Source organism: Cygnus olor, chromosome 1, assembly GCF_009769625.2.
Source record: "Cygnus olor isolate bCygOlo1 chromosome 1, bCygOlo1.pri.v2, whole genome shotgun sequence".
Classification (NCBI taxonomy): domain Eukaryota; kingdom Metazoa; phylum Chordata; class Aves; order Anseriformes; family Anatidae; genus Cygnus; species Cygnus olor.
The window spans coordinates 86,300,390-86,317,725 of NC_049169.1; the positions used below are offsets into that span (position 1 = coordinate 86,300,390).

Consider the following 17,336-nt stretch of genomic DNA (forward strand, 5'->3'; position numbering starts at 1 on the left):
ACCAGAGCAGTCCCAGCCTGGCTGCTCGCTCTGGAGAGGGCACCAGGAAAGCTCCGACTGCACCAGGCAGGCGGACACAGTGGCTGTATTCGCCCACACTGACCTAATCCCACCAGCTGCAGGTACTCACATGATGACCAGTGCCTCCTGATGACCTCTGCAACACCTCCTGCATCCAAGTTTCTGTGGCTCAGGGACCAAAACGCTTTTCCCGTCTCCTCTGTAGCAAAGTGGGATCCAGATACTGGAATTGCAGCACAGGTATGAACTGAAATACTCACCACCCACTCTTATCTTTATTCATTCACTATAGGGACATAGCTTGTATTACAAAATTAGCCATGAAACGTTTACCGAATGCAACTTTAAATAAGTAGAAGCCCTAAAACAAGCTGCAGAAAGCTAAGGCAAGAACAAGTGGCACTTCCAACACTGTGTCCACAACTGGAGTTCAAGCAAAGTGACTGAGCTCTGGATGAGGCAAATACCTCCTTCTCCTTGACAAGTTTCTTCTCTGCCCTTATACCAGAAGAAAAAAATAGTCACATTTCTGAGGAGAAACAAAGGATGGCTCTTTTAACTCCCATGATGCGTGCAGAATAACCAACCCTGAAAGACGTACTACATGTTCTACCTATCGCAACAAAATGGTGGTCAGATGGCTCATGCTCTGTGGCTCTGGTAGCTCTCCCTTTCTCCACCTATGCTGCAGGTTACACCAGATGGGCTCATTTATCCATTCAGATATTGCTCTGAGTTATGTCCTCTCCCAGCTCCTCAGCTGTCCAACAGAGGCAGTTATGAACATTTCCAAGGACCAGAGGAGTGAGCAGCATTTGTCCAGCACGTGGAGTGATGTATGAGCAGTTATTGCAGTCCGTATACACACCTCTCCCTTTGAGAGATCTCTCAACAATTCTCTGCAATCACCTGGTTATACATGTAGGAAGTATAGTTTCATTTTATCTGCCAGCAAGAAGTCAGAGAAAACAGCTGAAGCAGTCCATGGGGAAACCATGTAGCACGTTTCCCTGGCCCTCAGCAGATGAGGGTACCTTGCAGGTTGCTGTCTAATCCATCCTCTGAAACCCAAAGTGTTGGTGATACTCTCCCAGAAATTTGTCTCCACGCTTTATTTGTCTGTTGGGAAAAAAAAATCCAATCTAAATCTCTCTTTCTGCAATATAAGCACGTGATTTCTTGTTCTAAATATGGTAGAGAACGTGAAGGGTTTACTCCTTCCCTACTTGCGTTTTTCCCACATACATACTTCAGGCTCTCACATCTCCTTTCAGTATTTTCTTCTCTGCATCGGACAACCCAATTCTTTCAACTTCAGACAGGCAATTGATTATGTACAACTTATTTTTCTGTCCAGGAGATCATGCATTTGATGCTGAAACCAGAGGGCTGTCCTAATGCATGGCAGGAGAACAGAAAGCTACGTGACAGAACCACGTGAGATCCGTAAGCCCGTGTTGTCTCCCTAGGGCTTTCATTTCTTCTTGAGATAATCCATCCAAAAAGCAAAACAACAAGGTGCAGTAAAAACAAGTGAACCACAGAAAGACACAGGTGTCAAGGCTCAGTTGAATTAACATGGCTCCAGGGATGAGGTCCCTTCAGTGTCCTCCACCGTGTCTCTCCATCTCCAGCTATTTGATGTTCTCTCTAATTTTATGCAACGAAAGCTGGCGCTTCATAGCTGAGCATTACGCAAGCCTGGGCGGGAAGGTTTCCTGACAACTGTAAACTTCCTTCTTCTGGCGAGTCGTGGAGCAGAGAGAGCTCCGTCCCTCCGAGGCCAGACGCTCAAGGTCTCTCTCTCGGTTGGTTTGGAGTCCGCGGCTGGGTGCGTGGCCTGGGCCACGGAGGCACGGCTTGCTGCTGCCCCTGGGGCTGCGGCAGAGGCCTCTGCTGCAGGCGCACCTGCCGCGGGGTAGGGTTGGCTGGCGGACGAGGGAGCTCCCGCACTGCCATCTCGGTCTCTACCTTGCGAATCTGCATCATCCTCTCCTCATCTGCAACGACAGGAGACCCCAGCAGTCAGGCGCCTACTCACGTCTAAGCAGAAGGCGATGTTGTTATTTAAGTCAGTGAGGGAGAAGAAAAAGCTCAAGGAAGAAAAATTCAGATATTGGTCTTACCTGGAAGGCCGCTGTCACTCTCAGACTGTCTCACTGCTTCAGCGGAACAAAAAAAATCACTGTCACCTATGCACCCCAGGCAAAGATGAAAGCTTTGCAGTTGCCCAGCTGAGGCCAAGGTACCTGGGGATGTTAGAGGTGGTTCTGCCCTCTCTGTGCTGGTCGCGCACCAAGGGACACCCCCAGCCTGAGCTGCTCTGTCGTCTTTTGAAGACGAGCCACTGAATGAAAATTGAGATGCACCCACAGTCAGCAACATAAAAGCACTCTGACCTGCCACTGTCTGTGCTGGGATTGCCATGAAGATTTCCAGGCACTTGGTAATTGCCAGTGTTAATTTCCCAACATGTAGAAGAATTAAATACGTGCCAGCTGATCATTAACTTGTCATTTCTGAAATGTCAGTCATCTTAGCTTAGGGACTGAGGGATTTACCTCTTGGGGGCACTGAAATGTCTTTAAACACACAAACTCTTTCAAAGAGGCTGGTCACCTTCTTATTTTAGTTCTCATTCTCCCAGACATCTCTTTCTTTTTTTTAAATCCAAACCCAAGAATTGAGGAGATGCTGTCACCGCACAGGTGAGGGAGTAATTTATCCGACTCAAACAAGAACAGCCATAAAGTAAAATAACGCTCTGATGGCATTGTACTCACAACCTATGGCAAGCCTTCTGAGATGACATCCTGACCACAAGCACCTTCGAAGTATCAGCTGGAGTTTCTTTCAAACATTGCCCTCTTCACCTTGACAAAGACTGCTGTGGTATACAAAGGAGTCTTTTCTCCCATTTTCTAGCCTGAACACTGACTCACACAGAGACTAGCTGTTATTGAAGACCACACAGGAAGCCTGACACACTATGTAGGTGCAGGACTTGAAAACACGCCTGCAACACCAAGGTGCTCCCCTGGCTGCTGGGTGACCTCATAACTTTAGCTTCTTCTTCTGGGTGGGCCAGCCAACTCTTCATGAGTGGCAGCTCAGTGTCCTCTGCCCACACAAAATAGGGGCAGCACATGAGCTGTAATTCAAAGAAACCTCTCCATCAACACTAAGTCCGTGCTGAGAGATGACTCCATCAGCATATTTCCTGTGGCCTTAAAGAAGCCTGAATTTTGGACAGATGAAATCTCTGCCCACTCTGAAAGCACGGTGTTTCTAATAAAGTGCCCCACGTTGGGCCTCCAGTGTTGACAGGCCTCCAACAACATTGCTTTGTAGAGAGGACAGGCACCAGAAAATGCCTGAGGAAACTCACCAAAAAGGTGAGCCCTCCTTGCCCAGGCCCACTATGTACAGTGTTTCTAAATGTGACTAATGATTTCAAAGATCCTAATTTTACACTATATAAATTTACTGGAAAAAAATCTGCTGACAGAGTATCTAATTGTATGTTCAGCCCCATGGATGTTCATGACAGGTGGTCTTGGCTGCGATTTAGGGGAGCCATTCTTCTCCCACAGATAAACAGAAGGGTTTGAGACCAAAAGGTCTTTTGTTCCAAGAACATCCTGGGAAACCAAGACTGACAATAGCAGCTGATCTGCTGAGATTCACTGTGTGTGAAAATTGGGCTCTTGCTCAAGCTATGGCAAACAGCATGCTCCTGCCCACGGGGGTGCAATCAGTAGGAAGCCTGAAGATTTTAGGTGCCTGGAGAGTGACATAAAGCCTTTAAACACTTACCATCATCTTCAAGCCTTTCTGTTTTTTTCTTCCTGATGCAGAAAATAAGCAAAATCACAAAGGTGACAAACAATATTGCGCCTCCTGCTATGCTGATGATAAGATAGAAGTCCAGCTGGCCTAGTTAAGAGAATGAAAGAGGATGTTAGAGGGAAAGAAATAACTTGCATAATGCCTACCTAGAATTCTGTATTTTTCTCCCATTGATTATAAAGGCAGCCCCAGTGGAAGAACACACCCTTTACACTTTCTCTGTACAGAGCAGAAAGTTACTGGTCCTCATTGTGAACGACAGTGTTGGAGAACGCTGTGGAAACTTTGTCCGCAGCAAATTGAAACCAGAGCACTCATGTGTCAGTTCCTCTTATTTAAATTAACACAAATAGTCTGTTCCTGCAAGGGACCCTTTTAAGGACAACAAGCATCCAGGCAGTGCTCAGCATCCAACAGAAATAAACTTTTTCTATGTACTTCCTACTGAGCTGGAAACACAGATCAGCTTGCCTCATAGCATTTTGGTACTTCTGCTTCAATTTTTGGCTCTATGCAAATTAAAAAACAGTGAAGATGGAAAAAAACAAATATCCTACAGCCTCAAAACAAGACTTTGGTTTGCTTGGTGGGCAAAGATTTATGTGAGCCTTCCTTACTTTGGCCAAATAAGGTTTGTTGGACTCTTGCCTTTCTTTGCTACCTCTGCTTGGGCTGCTCTTCTGGCATTTGGTGTTCATGCCTGAGCACAGGTGCTACAGAGCTGAAGTACCCAACAGAAGTGCACCTTCCTTTGCTCCCTGGGATACAAAGCTCCGATAGAGGAGACACTACTTGTACCACCCTTAACGTACACCAGGCATGCACACGGAGGGCATGAGTCACAAGGCTGAAGTCAAGATGTTTATCTACAGTATGAAGACCGCATCAGTCTGGGCTGTAATGGAGAGAAACAAGCACACTCAGTGATTTAGTTCATCTCACCTGCTTCAGCTGTCAGTGTTGCACTGAGATGCGTTTTGCCCTTCCAAGACCTGTTTCTCACAGTTGACTATAAGGTGAGCCCAGGCAGATTCACAAACAGTTATGCTTATATAAAGTTAGATGAGCTCAATCCCATCTGAAGTATGCCTTGTCCACTGAAGGTCAATATTCAAGGTGATAGACCTCAAATTCAGGAAAAGATATTCAAGGAGGGCAGCAGGGTTGGAAGAAGATTTGACTGAAATTTTAGGGATTTTTAAATCTACTATGGAGCTATTCATGTATTGCCACCACAGTGAAAGGCTGAGAATTTTTTAGTTTGCATAGGAAGGGTAGCATTGCATGGTTATGGTACTTTATCAGTGTCGCACACATGCGTACCTTCAAGACCAGCATGGCAAACATTTTCTTTCTCCATGAATAATTTGAGAGAAAAACAAACTGTCTCACCCTGTGCAAGAGGAGCACTTCTTCTCAAGGATGACCCACTAGATGGAAGCATCTGTCTGATGGATAATGCCTACACCAGCACTGCAGGCAGGCCCGTGCTTGCTTGGCTCATGCCCTGGGCTGCCCAGGCCCACCCCGTCCCTCTGCTCTTTATCCTTCAGTCAGCCACAGTACACCTTGGCGTCACTTTAGTGAGGCCTGTGCCTCAAGGATTTGCTCCCTCTCTTCTCACACTGTGGGCTGAACTTGGGACTTTTCTGGAATTTGCTGTGGCAGAAATAGCAGGACATTGGAAACACTACACCAGCTAGCTACCATGAGTCCCCACTCTCTGCTAACTGCAGCAGGAATATAGAGCAAGTGCTTAAAGTTCAGTGCTGCCAGTTAGGTGGGATGAGTCCAAGATCAGCACATTCAAGGACTTTTCCCTGGTGCTGCACTGGATATCTCAGCTTAGAACTGAGCACCACACCCAATGTTGCACTGGTATGACCCGTCCCTTGTTTTCGCCTTAACTCTCAAAACACTTTTACTGAGGTGGGGTGGGAAGGGTATAACCTCTTATGCCTTTCTAATCATTTTCAGCATGATTCTGCCCATTTAAAATACATTTCCTCCAGTTCTCTTGCTGTGACTGTGTTTGAGGAAGGTGAAACTTCAAATGAGTAAGGAAATCCATGGTACATTTGAGCCATGCTTATCTTAGTCATGTAGCCCCAACACTCAGCTAACTTCTCCAAAACCTCCTTCCTGATTTTTAGGCCAAGCTGGGAGCCCAGTGAGCTTATTTTTCCCCTTGTGAGAGCACCCAAGCACACTCACAGATAGCAGACAACTACCACCTATGAGCATGGAGAGTAGAAAAAGAACATGCAACTAATTTTCCCACCATAAAGATGTGAATCAAGAGCAAATCCCCAAAACCAATGCCATGGCTTCATATACACAGGAGAAGATCCCAAGCCACATTTCCCAAAACAAGCTGTTAATTTATGTTGTAGTAGCTTGGGTAGTTTTATACTCTTACTGAAATCACCTCTTTCACGGTGATCATTTGGGAAGTACGACTTGTTTTAAAGGAATAAAGACGAATAAAAACGGGAGGAGTGATTTCTGCCTGTTGCAGACTGCTGCATGCAACAAAAACCCAGCAGCAGCACTAGACTCATGATATTGGGTACAGGGAACCATTGATGCTTCTGGCACCTGGAACAATCCTGTAGATATGTGCAACTACATCAAGCCCTCTAGGTCAAACCAACAGATTGTAGTAAAAATGGATTTTCTACCTGAACACTTGACTTGTGTCTCAGTTGTTTTTTCGCTGACTTCATTCTTAACAGTACATCTGAACCTCCCAGAATGGGTTGTAGTAAATTCCACCTTTGTTAAATTACTTTTTTTAATTTTATCATGAGCCACTTCTATCATAAATGTTTGGTTCTTAGACGTCTGCTTCACTTCACATTTCACAGTTGTGGTTTTATTAATGCATTCAGCATAGATGACTGGCTGAGGGACAGGCTCTGAAAAAAAAAGAGAGGGGACAGGCAGGTCTGACAAGGTTTCTCCTTTTGAAAATCTCCATTATTAAGCAGAACAAAGAATTAGCCACCAACAAACAGTGAGAGAGTAACACCAGCTAATGAGACCAGAGAAGAATAAAGAGCAAATTAGACCTCCATTGTAGAAGAAACAATAAACAAAATGCAGTACGTTAGTCTACATGTGTCCTAACTTATTTCTGATCTTTTTTTTTTTTTATCTCTTTCTATTCCCTTCTCAATACTCTGTAAAGTGTCTCTTCCTTAACAAGACATTATTATTTCAGCACGAGCATCTACACTCTGCCTTCTCCTGTACCCATTTTCACTGCAGCATTACCCACAATTTAAAACCTGAGTTTTATCCCCAGTTCCTCTTCAGAATAGAAATATCTGTAGTTCACATCATAAGGGCATTTTAACTCCAGGTAGTTAACCATATACTGTGCAACCTGAAGGGATGCTAAAGCTTACTTGAGTGATTTGTGGCGGAGGGGAGGAGCCGCGGATGTGGAGCTCCGCCAAGACCTGGAAGCCATCTGAGAGCGTTTCAGCAAAGCAGAGCTGAACCAACACGGCTGGATGACTTCCAAACCCAGCCTGGCTCACGGCCAGCCCAGTGAGGGTAGGGGAGGAAGGTGTGTTTTGGGGGGAAGAGGGGGACTGGAAACAGCCCTCTGCAGCTCCTGCTCCAGTGTTTTGGTGCAAATTAAGTGAGTTCTGATCTGCCTGTACCCATCAGGAGAGATTTCCTCTAAGGCAGAACAAACAGCTGCTTACAGTGCTTTATGTATCACCAAAGGCACTCAGCTTGCATGACAGCCACAGCATGAAAACCCATCAGAACAGAAATCACAAAACAAAACAGACCACTCTTAGCTCTCAATGAGGCTATGACAGAGAGAACCAATTTCTGTCTCTCCTTGTCCTGCAAGCAACTAGTTATGTTTCAGTTCCAGATTCTCTGTCACTGGTGACACTGATTGAAGCAGAAAAGCCTTGCAGGACTTTTGCTCAACCAGGGACAACTGGCAGGGGCATCAGATGGAAAAAGTTCAATTTCTACCTTTTAAACGAGGCAAACAACTACACACCAGGCTCATCTATAGCTGTAGGCAGTGTAAGCTATGGAGAGCATAAATTTTAAAGCCATTAAGAGCTGCTCATAGCAAATGAAGTCTAGTTTCACACTGAGAGAAGGAAAGGCAGCGTCCCTTTCCTCATTAAGCTCCTCTTCTGCAAGCTGTAAGTTATCTTTCAGGGAAATGTCCCAGTGTGAAACACCAGAGTCCAGGTTCTGGTGATGGAGTTGGGTGACAATGTCATCACCTAAACAAATTTTTTTTCTGTTATAGAACAGTTATTTTCCAACACTAATAACAAGGTATAAACTGGATGACAATTGACTCACCCAACAGTTACTGGAGGATTTTACTTCCAAAACTGTGTATCAGAGGCAAGGCAAGCTCTCTGCTGCACAGTACGTGAATTGATGCAGCACACAGCTAACTTGCAACTTATTGCCTTAACCCAAAATTAAACTCAGGTAACTCCAATGACAGCTCGGTGCCTTAAAGCATGAGTAAGTAGATTCAGGCCTCAACAACTTCCTGAACCTGCAGACAGTTTGCAATTATGGTTTTCGAAGTAGTGAGACACCCTCACTTCTCAGCAGTGTTTTCATTAGCCACACGGCCTCTGAACTGCACAAAAAGGCTGCTAAAGCCATTCCAGCTGTCTTTGCTGCTGCTGCCTCGTGAAGGCATAATTTCAGTAGTGCCAGCTGATGCCCACACACTCGAGGTTGGCAAAGGTCTGCATGCTGGCTGAGGAAGGACAGAGCAAAGCCATCCATTTGGTGGGAAAAAAACAAAACAAAACAAAAAAACATGTTGCCCTATGGCTTAGCAGTCTGGAGAGGTGATAGCAGCCACTGAAGAGCAGAATACCCATCCCCATCTTTCCTATTCATCCCAGAAACCTTGGGCTGCTACCACTATCATCTCTCAGCACAAGATACAGCACGGAACTGTAGGCTGCCTTCATGCTTTGAACCCATGCAGATGAACTCCCTGGGCGTGAGCTTAAGGGTGCTTTTATTTGTTGCATTATGCTGTCTGAGGACGGGGGTGCAGGAGTTATCTTCCCCTGCAAATTCGATCCTTGCCCATTGCGGTACATCTCAGGGGATGTGACTGCTGGAGTTTATTGTGTTTGAGGCAAAAAAAAAGAAAAAGAGTGTGGGCTCCCATGGCCTATCTGCAGGCTTTTAGTGCTGCCTGGGCACATGGAGGGATCAGGTGGCTGACAAGGAGAGGAGCCAGAAAGCAACAGGAGACCAGAGGGAACCAACAGGAGTAACAGAAGGGAGCAAAGAGGTACATCTCACAGGAGTCCCCCCTGAAACAGAAACGAGGCAATGAACAGGAAAGGTTGTATGAGGGCATGGAAACACCAGGTCTTTTTCGTCTGTGGCTGGGAATGCTATGAGGAAAGTAAAAACTCACCCTGAACAATGAGTGCTGTTTTTTCTTCTGCCTTCAGTTTTCCATCTTCGTGGTAAACAAGCACTGTGTACATGCCGCTGTCCTCTTTCATCACATGCTGTATTTGTAGAGTCCCATTGAAGAGTACCTTACACCTGCAGCCACTACTGTCTGTGTAATACTTAATTTTCTTATTTTTTATCTGAAGTAACCTCTGATCATTTCTTGACCATGTTGCCTCATGCACAGTCCCAGTAGTCATGATGTTGAAAAAAGCTGACCCATCCACTGCCACATAAATCCTTCTGGTGTCGGCGCCTTTGAAGGGAAGCACAACCAGCCCATCAGCAAGTCTTGAACAGCCACTGCTGTCCTGTTCACCAGCCACAATGGTGACCCAAAAGGTTTTCATTTCTACTTTGAGTTCCCTAAGCCTCTCTGTTACTTACGTTTTCTTCCCCTGCTCCAAAATTCTTCTTGATCGTTCATTAGCTAAATGTCAGCACCCAATTTAAACCTGAGACATGAGGCAGCTAAGGGTCCAGTTTTCAAAAGCAGGCTTCATACTCTGGCTGATTTATTCAGAGTGATTTCAGATGCTGAGATTCATGGCTGCTTATGAACTTAACCCTTCCTGAAGATAAAGTCACTTCGTTGGGTTTAGCATTTGGCACAGGCTGACATTTAGAGCGCTCGTCACTGCAATCATTACTGCGGACAGCGAGAACGCAAACTGGAACATGGGATCACTTCAGCAGCAACAGTGACGGCAATAATAATAATAACAGTGGCCTAAAAGACGTGCCTGTATCAATCAGCGAGTGCAAGACACCGAACTGGAGGAAGATACAGGGCTGTTGGTTCCTGGTGCCCCCTCCTCACCCCTCCGCAGCGCATCCTCTTGGTGTGTTTAGCACACCATCACGGTGTGGGCAAGTAAGGGGGGAGAAAAACAGCTAACCTCAGTTTGCAAAATTATCAGGCCCTGGAGATACTGGGAGACAAACAAAGGCAAAAAAAATTCTTATCTCTTGACAGGTGCCCTTTGATCATAGATCCCCTCTGCAAAACAGGTGAGAGGAGGCTACATCACAAAGGTGCAGCCAGGACCGGGTAGCACTTTTCATGAAGACAGTATTCAGAAAAAGCAAGGGCTGTCGAATGTTAAGCACATTACTGCCACTGGAGATCAAGTACTTTTCCCGCTGTGCCTGGGTCTCATGCCCTCTACACTCAAGGGTGCTTCACAGCCTCCGCAAGGCACAGCTCTGGTGAATGGGGGCTTCTGAGCACACATTTGTCGGGAGGTCACTTCAATGCGGGCACTGCCTCCACCCCAAGTGTGGGTGGAAAATTTTTAGGAGAAGATTAAAAAAAAAAAAAACCACCAGAAGTGCTTACAAGTGTCAGATGGAATATGTTCATGAATAACAACATTAATTCAGAACCACAACTTATTTCATTCGTCTTCTGTGTTCTGTATTCATTCCTCTTCAATTTATAGGATAAAGCAGAGGCAGGAGGGGATTTCTTTTCACATGACCAGGCAGAGCCAATTCTGCTCTAATATTATAGATTTCAAGCACTTTTTCCCACAGGCAGGAAAACTGCGTTTACGCATTTATTACAGTCCTTCACTGTAGCATATAATCCTTTATTCCTTGTATCTAGTACAATAATAAACTCTATGACAGAGGAGAAATTGAAATCCAGTTTCTATTTCACAAAACTAACAATGTTAGAGATAACCAAAGAATTAAAATATTGTGCCTCTGCAACAAGGAAATTAATAATGAAGTGTTTCCTACAATTCACCCCCAGTCTAAGGAGAGGTTCGTTCTTAGTTCACTATTGCATTTTTTATGAGGTATTTGATGTATCTAATGAACTGTTCTGAAATCAAGCTATCAAACAGATTTGGAAACAGCTAACCTCCACTTTGATGACACTACAGGTTATACTCAAATGTCTGAATTTCGATACTCATTTCTGCTCAGTCACAAACAAGTATTTAGAGCTAGAAATAGGATTTCTTTACATAACAGATACTAGCATTTATTTCTTTCTCTCCAGAAGTAAAGAAAAATAATCTATGTTTTCAGGGAAAATTCAGTGGCATCTCAGAGGACTGACCACCTAGACATATCTCTATGGAGATCACATCAACACTCAGATTTGCTGATGGAAAGCAGAGGCTTCCACATGTGTGATATTAAAATTTGTTCAGCTAAGGAAACATCAATTCTGCTATTGCCAACTGTAATGCTCTTCAAGGGGCAGAAATATCAGAACTGGCAGCATAGAGCTCATTTGCAGTCACAAGAAAGAGTTAAAAATAAAAGCTCCAAATAGTAACTTTAGAGAAGTAAGGAAGTCTTCTGTTTTACAGCTTTGTGTATATTTGAAACCAGTTTTCCATTCACGGGAAATAAATTTCATTTCTGCTTGGGAAGATTCTTTTATACATCACGTACCATAAATAAATTCCTTATTTATCTATTCATTTTGTTCTGAAGGGAAAAAAATTTAAACAATCTGTAGTGAAATGAACAGAAAAAAAAAACTGTGCCTGGTTGTGTTGTCTTCACCTCTTAAAACCTTCTCTAACCTACACGTTAACACCTTAAGTTTTTAGATTAACACTTTAAAAAAATGAGAGCGGTATTATACAAAATATAAGTACACATTTGCTTACTGTTTTCACATCCTAGGCTCCTTCAACTCCACTGCTGACAAGGAGATCTATCACTCTTTCTGTTAATATTTATGGAAGAATATAATTTGCGCTTTCAAAAGATTTGTTCATCTTTGATAAGAAAAGGTAATTACATGTGATAATGGTTCTGCACAATGCACCATGAACTAGATCTCTAACGTAGTACAAGCTACCTTGAGGGCAGAGAAAAAACTGCATGCTGACATTTCTCATTATACACGTGTCAAATTAAAGCTCATTAACTTAAAACCAGAACTGTTTACAGCTTATTAATATAATTGAAATAGGAAACTCAGGTCTTACCCTCCTCACCCTGGCTGAAAATTAAATCAAGTAATAATAGCAATAACCCAAATGTGCCCAAACACCTCACCCACTAAGAAAGTGGAACTAGTTTTTTATCAGTAACATCCCACCAAGTTGTAAATGGTTTAAAATGCAACTTTAACAACACCAGCCTGAGAAAGCAAAAACTTAATGAAGGCTTACCTTTTACATTGGGAAACCAAAGCAGCAAGCACTTGACTAGGAAAATCCTCCTGAGGTTCATTTTCAGAGTCCAAAAAGCCAGTGCCACCTTGTCTAATGATAGCTCCTGACAGGTGAAAGGATGGTCTGCTATAAGCAAGCAGTCGTGGGCTGTGCCTGCACAGCCCTCGTGCCCTCCTCCCCCTCTCACTCTAGCACTTCTCGTTTCTCACACGAGCACAGAAAGCACAGACAGAAATACCCTCTGAAGGGCTGCTTTGTATCAGGACGGGGCAATCTGCACTGACAAGGAAAATGCAAACCAACATGCATGCCCCCAAGGTCTGCCTACCCAGCTGGAGGGCCAGCCGGTGCCATTGTCCTCTTCCATGTTCATGTGAAGAGTGTTCAGCTCCAACATCCACACCACATGCCACCTTCCTTTGTGGGACAGATGTGTCTTTTTTGGGAAGGGAGCGATGGGGACCCTTCCACTCCCCTGCAACCCATCAGCAGAGAGGGGACAGCAAGTCCAGGTCCCCCAGTGGGGAGCAGGAACTGACAGCTGTTGAGCAACACGTAGAAAGGAGATGCACTTCCCTGGGAAAGCATCAGATCAGCTTCACATCAGCCTCTGATCCACAAGGGGCTGGCCAGTGCGGCACATGGGTGTCCTGCCAGCACAGCCATCCATTCGAGCAAGCTGCGGAAGAGGGATGAGCTTGGAAGGCGATGAGCACACTGCCTTGGTCTAGCCAGAAACCAGCCCCAGAGCTGGCTGGTGTTGGAAAGACTGTGAGGAAAGAAGATGGGAGAAGGGATTGGAGTTAGGTCCAAAAACACATGAGAAGCTAATAAAATCTTTATTCCTGTTTCCAACATGAAACAGATGGGGTGCGGAGGATTTTGAATTATCATCCTCAGCACAATCCCTTTGCAACAGCGGCCACTGAAATCTTTCAGCTTTTTTATCGCAGATGTAAGCCAAGAAAGAAGACAAAAGAAAAGCTACGGCACAAGAGATGTAAAACATTAGATAAATCTTTCTCATTAATTCATGTCATTCTGCTTTCTTGAAGTTATAGGAAGATCTTCTAAAACCCCTCCCTTCTCCAGCTTTATCATCTTTCTCATCTTCAGCAAACGCCTCTGTTTGCACAAAAGGAAAGTTACCTGAGGAAAAACACACTAAGGCCACAGTCAGTATTACTGATTTCCACAGCACGGAAAACCTACCTTTTCTTTGTTTTTTGTTGTTTCCTTACAAAGGACACACAACAGAGGCCCATACAAAAGGAGAGAGGAAGCAACAGCAGGAAGACGACATTTTTGTGCCTGACTTCTACACTCAGTAGAAGAAAAACAGGCTGAGGCATAGAAGATGCCCTGGCATCTTTCCCAGCAAGCAATCCGTGTTGGCAGTGCCAAGAGAGGTCCCTGCAGCCCCCCTCTTCCCAGCCACAGGGAGCTTTTGTCACTGGGCCCATCAAGCAGAGCAAAAGGAGGCCCTGCCATGTTGAAACCAATGCCTACATTCTGCTCAACGTTGTCTGTTTTTTTCCTCAAAGCAACATCCCTTGACATCAACTTCTGCTTCCAGCAGGCCCCAGCTCTTTGTCAGCACATTCATACCACAAACACACTGGGGCAGGGACTGTGCCTTTGCTCTGGGCACAGAGAGCGCCAGCACGGTGCTGTCCTGCTCGCTGGATAACACCTGCTGTGAAGCTGTGACAGGAACTAAGACTGGCATGACTGAAATGCAAGTGGAAAGATGTCAGTGTGTAAAAGCGAGAGAGAAAAGAGGTAAAGCTCCAGCAGCAGAACGGGGCTTAAATGATGTCTTGTACTCGTAATGATGGCCACTACTTCCAGATAATCAAGTTTGTGTCATGCCCAGCGCCTGCACCCTTTTAAAGTTACAGCCCAAATGACTCAGCGTGGTGGCCCCTATGTCCCAACAGCCCGGTTACAGCCACCAAACTTTTTTCTCGTAGAGCAACAGGCAGAAAGCAGCAAGAAACCACTCCTAGAAGGTCTATTCAGAAAATGAGCTTGCTGTGCCCAGTGAAGAGGAACTCAAGAGAGGTGGCTGGGACTCGATAGCCCTTGTCCCCTGTACACTGTGCATCACAGAAGTGACACCAGGCCTGAGCATTTGTGAGTAGGTCGGGGTGTGTGCACAAAAACAACTTGCTCAGAGATTTTGTACAAGAAAATCTCCTTCCCCTTCCATAAGACCTCAGGACAGGCGCGGCCACACAGTCTTCCTACACCACAGAGCTACATATCAAAGCTCCTATGCAAAAGCTTAGGGCACCATGCCACAGCCAAGCCAGCAAAGTGGCCCACCACCCGTCTGCCAGGATCTCACGGGGAACCCGTGCTGCATGGGCATGGCCCACTGTCCTGGTTTCAGTTAGGACAGAGTTAATTTTCCTCCTAGTAGCTGGCAGGGTGCTATGTTTTGGATTAGAATGAGAAGAGCGCTGATAACATGCTGATGTTTTAATTGTTGTAGAGCAGTGCTTACACCAAGCCAAGGACTTTTCAGCTTCTCGCTCTGTCCTGCCAGCGGGCAGGCTAGGGATGCAGCAGGAGCTGGGAGGGGACAGACCCAGGACAGCTGACCCAAACTGGCCAAAGGGGTATTCCATACCATCTGACGTCATGCTGAACAATATATAGGGGTGGCTAGCAGGGATGGGGGGGGGGCCGGCTGCTCGGGGATAGGCTGGGCATCGGTCAACGGGTGGTGAGCAATTGCATTGTGCATCACTTATTTCGTACACATTATTACTATTAATACTATTATTATTATTATTATCATTGTTATTATTTTTCCTGTCTTAATAAACTGTCTTTATCTCAACTCACAGGCTTCAGTTTCCCGTTTCTCTCCCCCATCCCGGAGAGGGAGGGGGGAGGGTGAGCGAACGGCTGTGTGGTGTTTGGCTGCCAGCCGGGCTAAACCACAACACCCACCCCACTGAGCAGCCCCTTTCCTAACCAGCGTCGAACACCTCCTGAACCAGCTGCTGCTCACAGCTGCATGCTGCCACAACCCAAACACCACCCCAAGATGTGCTGAGCAGGTTGAGGCAAGGCCTACTAGGCATGGAGATAACCATGGCCCCACAGTCTTCCGCTCACTGCAGAAACCCTCTCCCCTACTCGATACACAGGAAGTAACATTGCCGGGCTAAACACAAGCCGGATAGAAAAACAGGGCACAGACACAAAAGGAGATGTCTCCCAGTACCGCAGTGCTGGACCTGTCTTCAGCTAGGCCTGTCATCCAGCTCATTGCTAAGGATTCTTGGTCTCTGGTTAGCCCATCGCATTGCTAGAAATCTCCATCTTCTGACACCTAGTAAACCAGAGGACCAAATGCAACCATGACAATGGGGTGTTTCTTTGCAGCCACTGCTGTCTCTGTGGTATTGTTTCCACTGCAAAACCCACAAAGCACTATAGTCATGTGGGTTTGCTTTTGTTGCTTGCTCTCTTTTTGACTCTTCTGTTCTTTGTAATACGCTAACCAGTTTCCTCACAGGGAATGTAAGTATCATACTTACATTTCCATGGAAAGGTGACAGACACCCACACATCTGAAGGCAGCATCTCAAGAGACAATATGTAGCTGTTCCCATCTCTAATTGCTCAACCTAGTGAAGAGCTAATAAACATTCATGCCTGAGGCTAATAAACGAAGAAGAAAAAAGAATTACACTAGATCTACTAGAAAAGAAAGAGTACAAATACACTTAGCATGTTATTCCCAGGAAAGATAGCATGCAATAAGCTAATGTGCGCTTGTAGCCCATCTGCTAATTTGCACCATCGTGTCTGACAAGAAGGTTAGGTTGTATTAAATGGCATTTAGGTGGGACTCATTACTCTTCCCTCAAAGTAGAGTCAGTCAGACACCCTGATCTCACCACCACATAAGACCCTCACCATGAAAGATGACAGGAGTACTGCAAATTCACACCTATAAATTTCTCACAAAGACAGGCCTTTAGTTAGGCACAGTTTGTGAGGCAAACAATGAATGTGATATTGAGTGAAACACCAGGTGGGTAATATCATGTGGAGGATGTAGAGGGGAAGCTTTGGATAAGGCTAAACTTTATACCTGAGAGTTCTCCTGTGTTGGGAGATAAAACACCCCAGCCTGTAAAACTAACAGCTGGGCTCCACCTGAGTTGCCCTAGGTAGTAATTAAGGGTTTCAGGATGGCACAGTCCCTTCTCCTTTAGCATAACTTTGCAGGACAGGGAGAATTGTGGGCACTGGCTGGAGCGGGGAAGAAGTGTCAGCAGAGGGAGTTGCCCCTGCAATGTGAAACGCTGAGGATCTACTGGCTTCCACATACAGTTTCTCCCACTTGGGCGATGAAGGCCACATATCCCCTCCTCTTCACTTCTGACATACACAGAGCCAAGAAAGAAAGACGTCCAGCCTGAACAAAGCGGTGGAAACAAGAAGGTCATGAAATCAAAATAAAGACAGTGGAGACACTGACTCAGTAGCTTGGAGCCCAAGGCTTTGACTCCGTTACATGCAAACTGAAAGCACTGCTTTGCCTGTGCACAGCAGAAGTATTCCAAAAATGGCAACACACCCTGTCAGTGCTGAAACAGCTGTCTGAAGAAACTTCTTTTTATTCTTCTCTGAAAAAAGGTAGATGGGCACTTTCCAAGAGAGACTCACACAGGATAGTCCTTGGCTGTTTTTTTTTGGAGAAAAACGGCTCCCTTGCTATTTCCATAACACCATATTGTCAGTCCTAGGTCCTCTCTCTCTCAGACTCATTTTCTTCCTTTATACTTGTAAAAATGTGTCAGCAGTCAAGCC

At 45.3% G+C, this 17,336-nt stretch overlaps 1 protein-coding gene across 1 annotated transcript; it reads right to left on the reverse strand.

Moving 5' to 3' along the window:
* Positions 1–274: 274 nt before the first annotated feature.
* Positions 275–13,170, reverse strand: LOC121074723 (T-cell surface antigen CD2-like). Its single transcript, XM_040567161.1, has 5 exons — positions 12,498–13,170; positions 9,314–9,610; positions 6,552–6,788; positions 3,838–3,957; positions 275–2,021 (listed from the first exon to the last, which is right to left on the reverse strand). Exons 1-5 carry the CDS (start codon positions 12,556–12,558, stop codon positions 1,813–1,815), a joined length of 924 nt encoding a protein of 307 aa, XP_040423095.1. The 5' UTR covers positions 12,559–13,170; the 3' UTR covers positions 275–1,812.
* Positions 13,171–17,336: the final 4,166 nt, after the last annotated feature.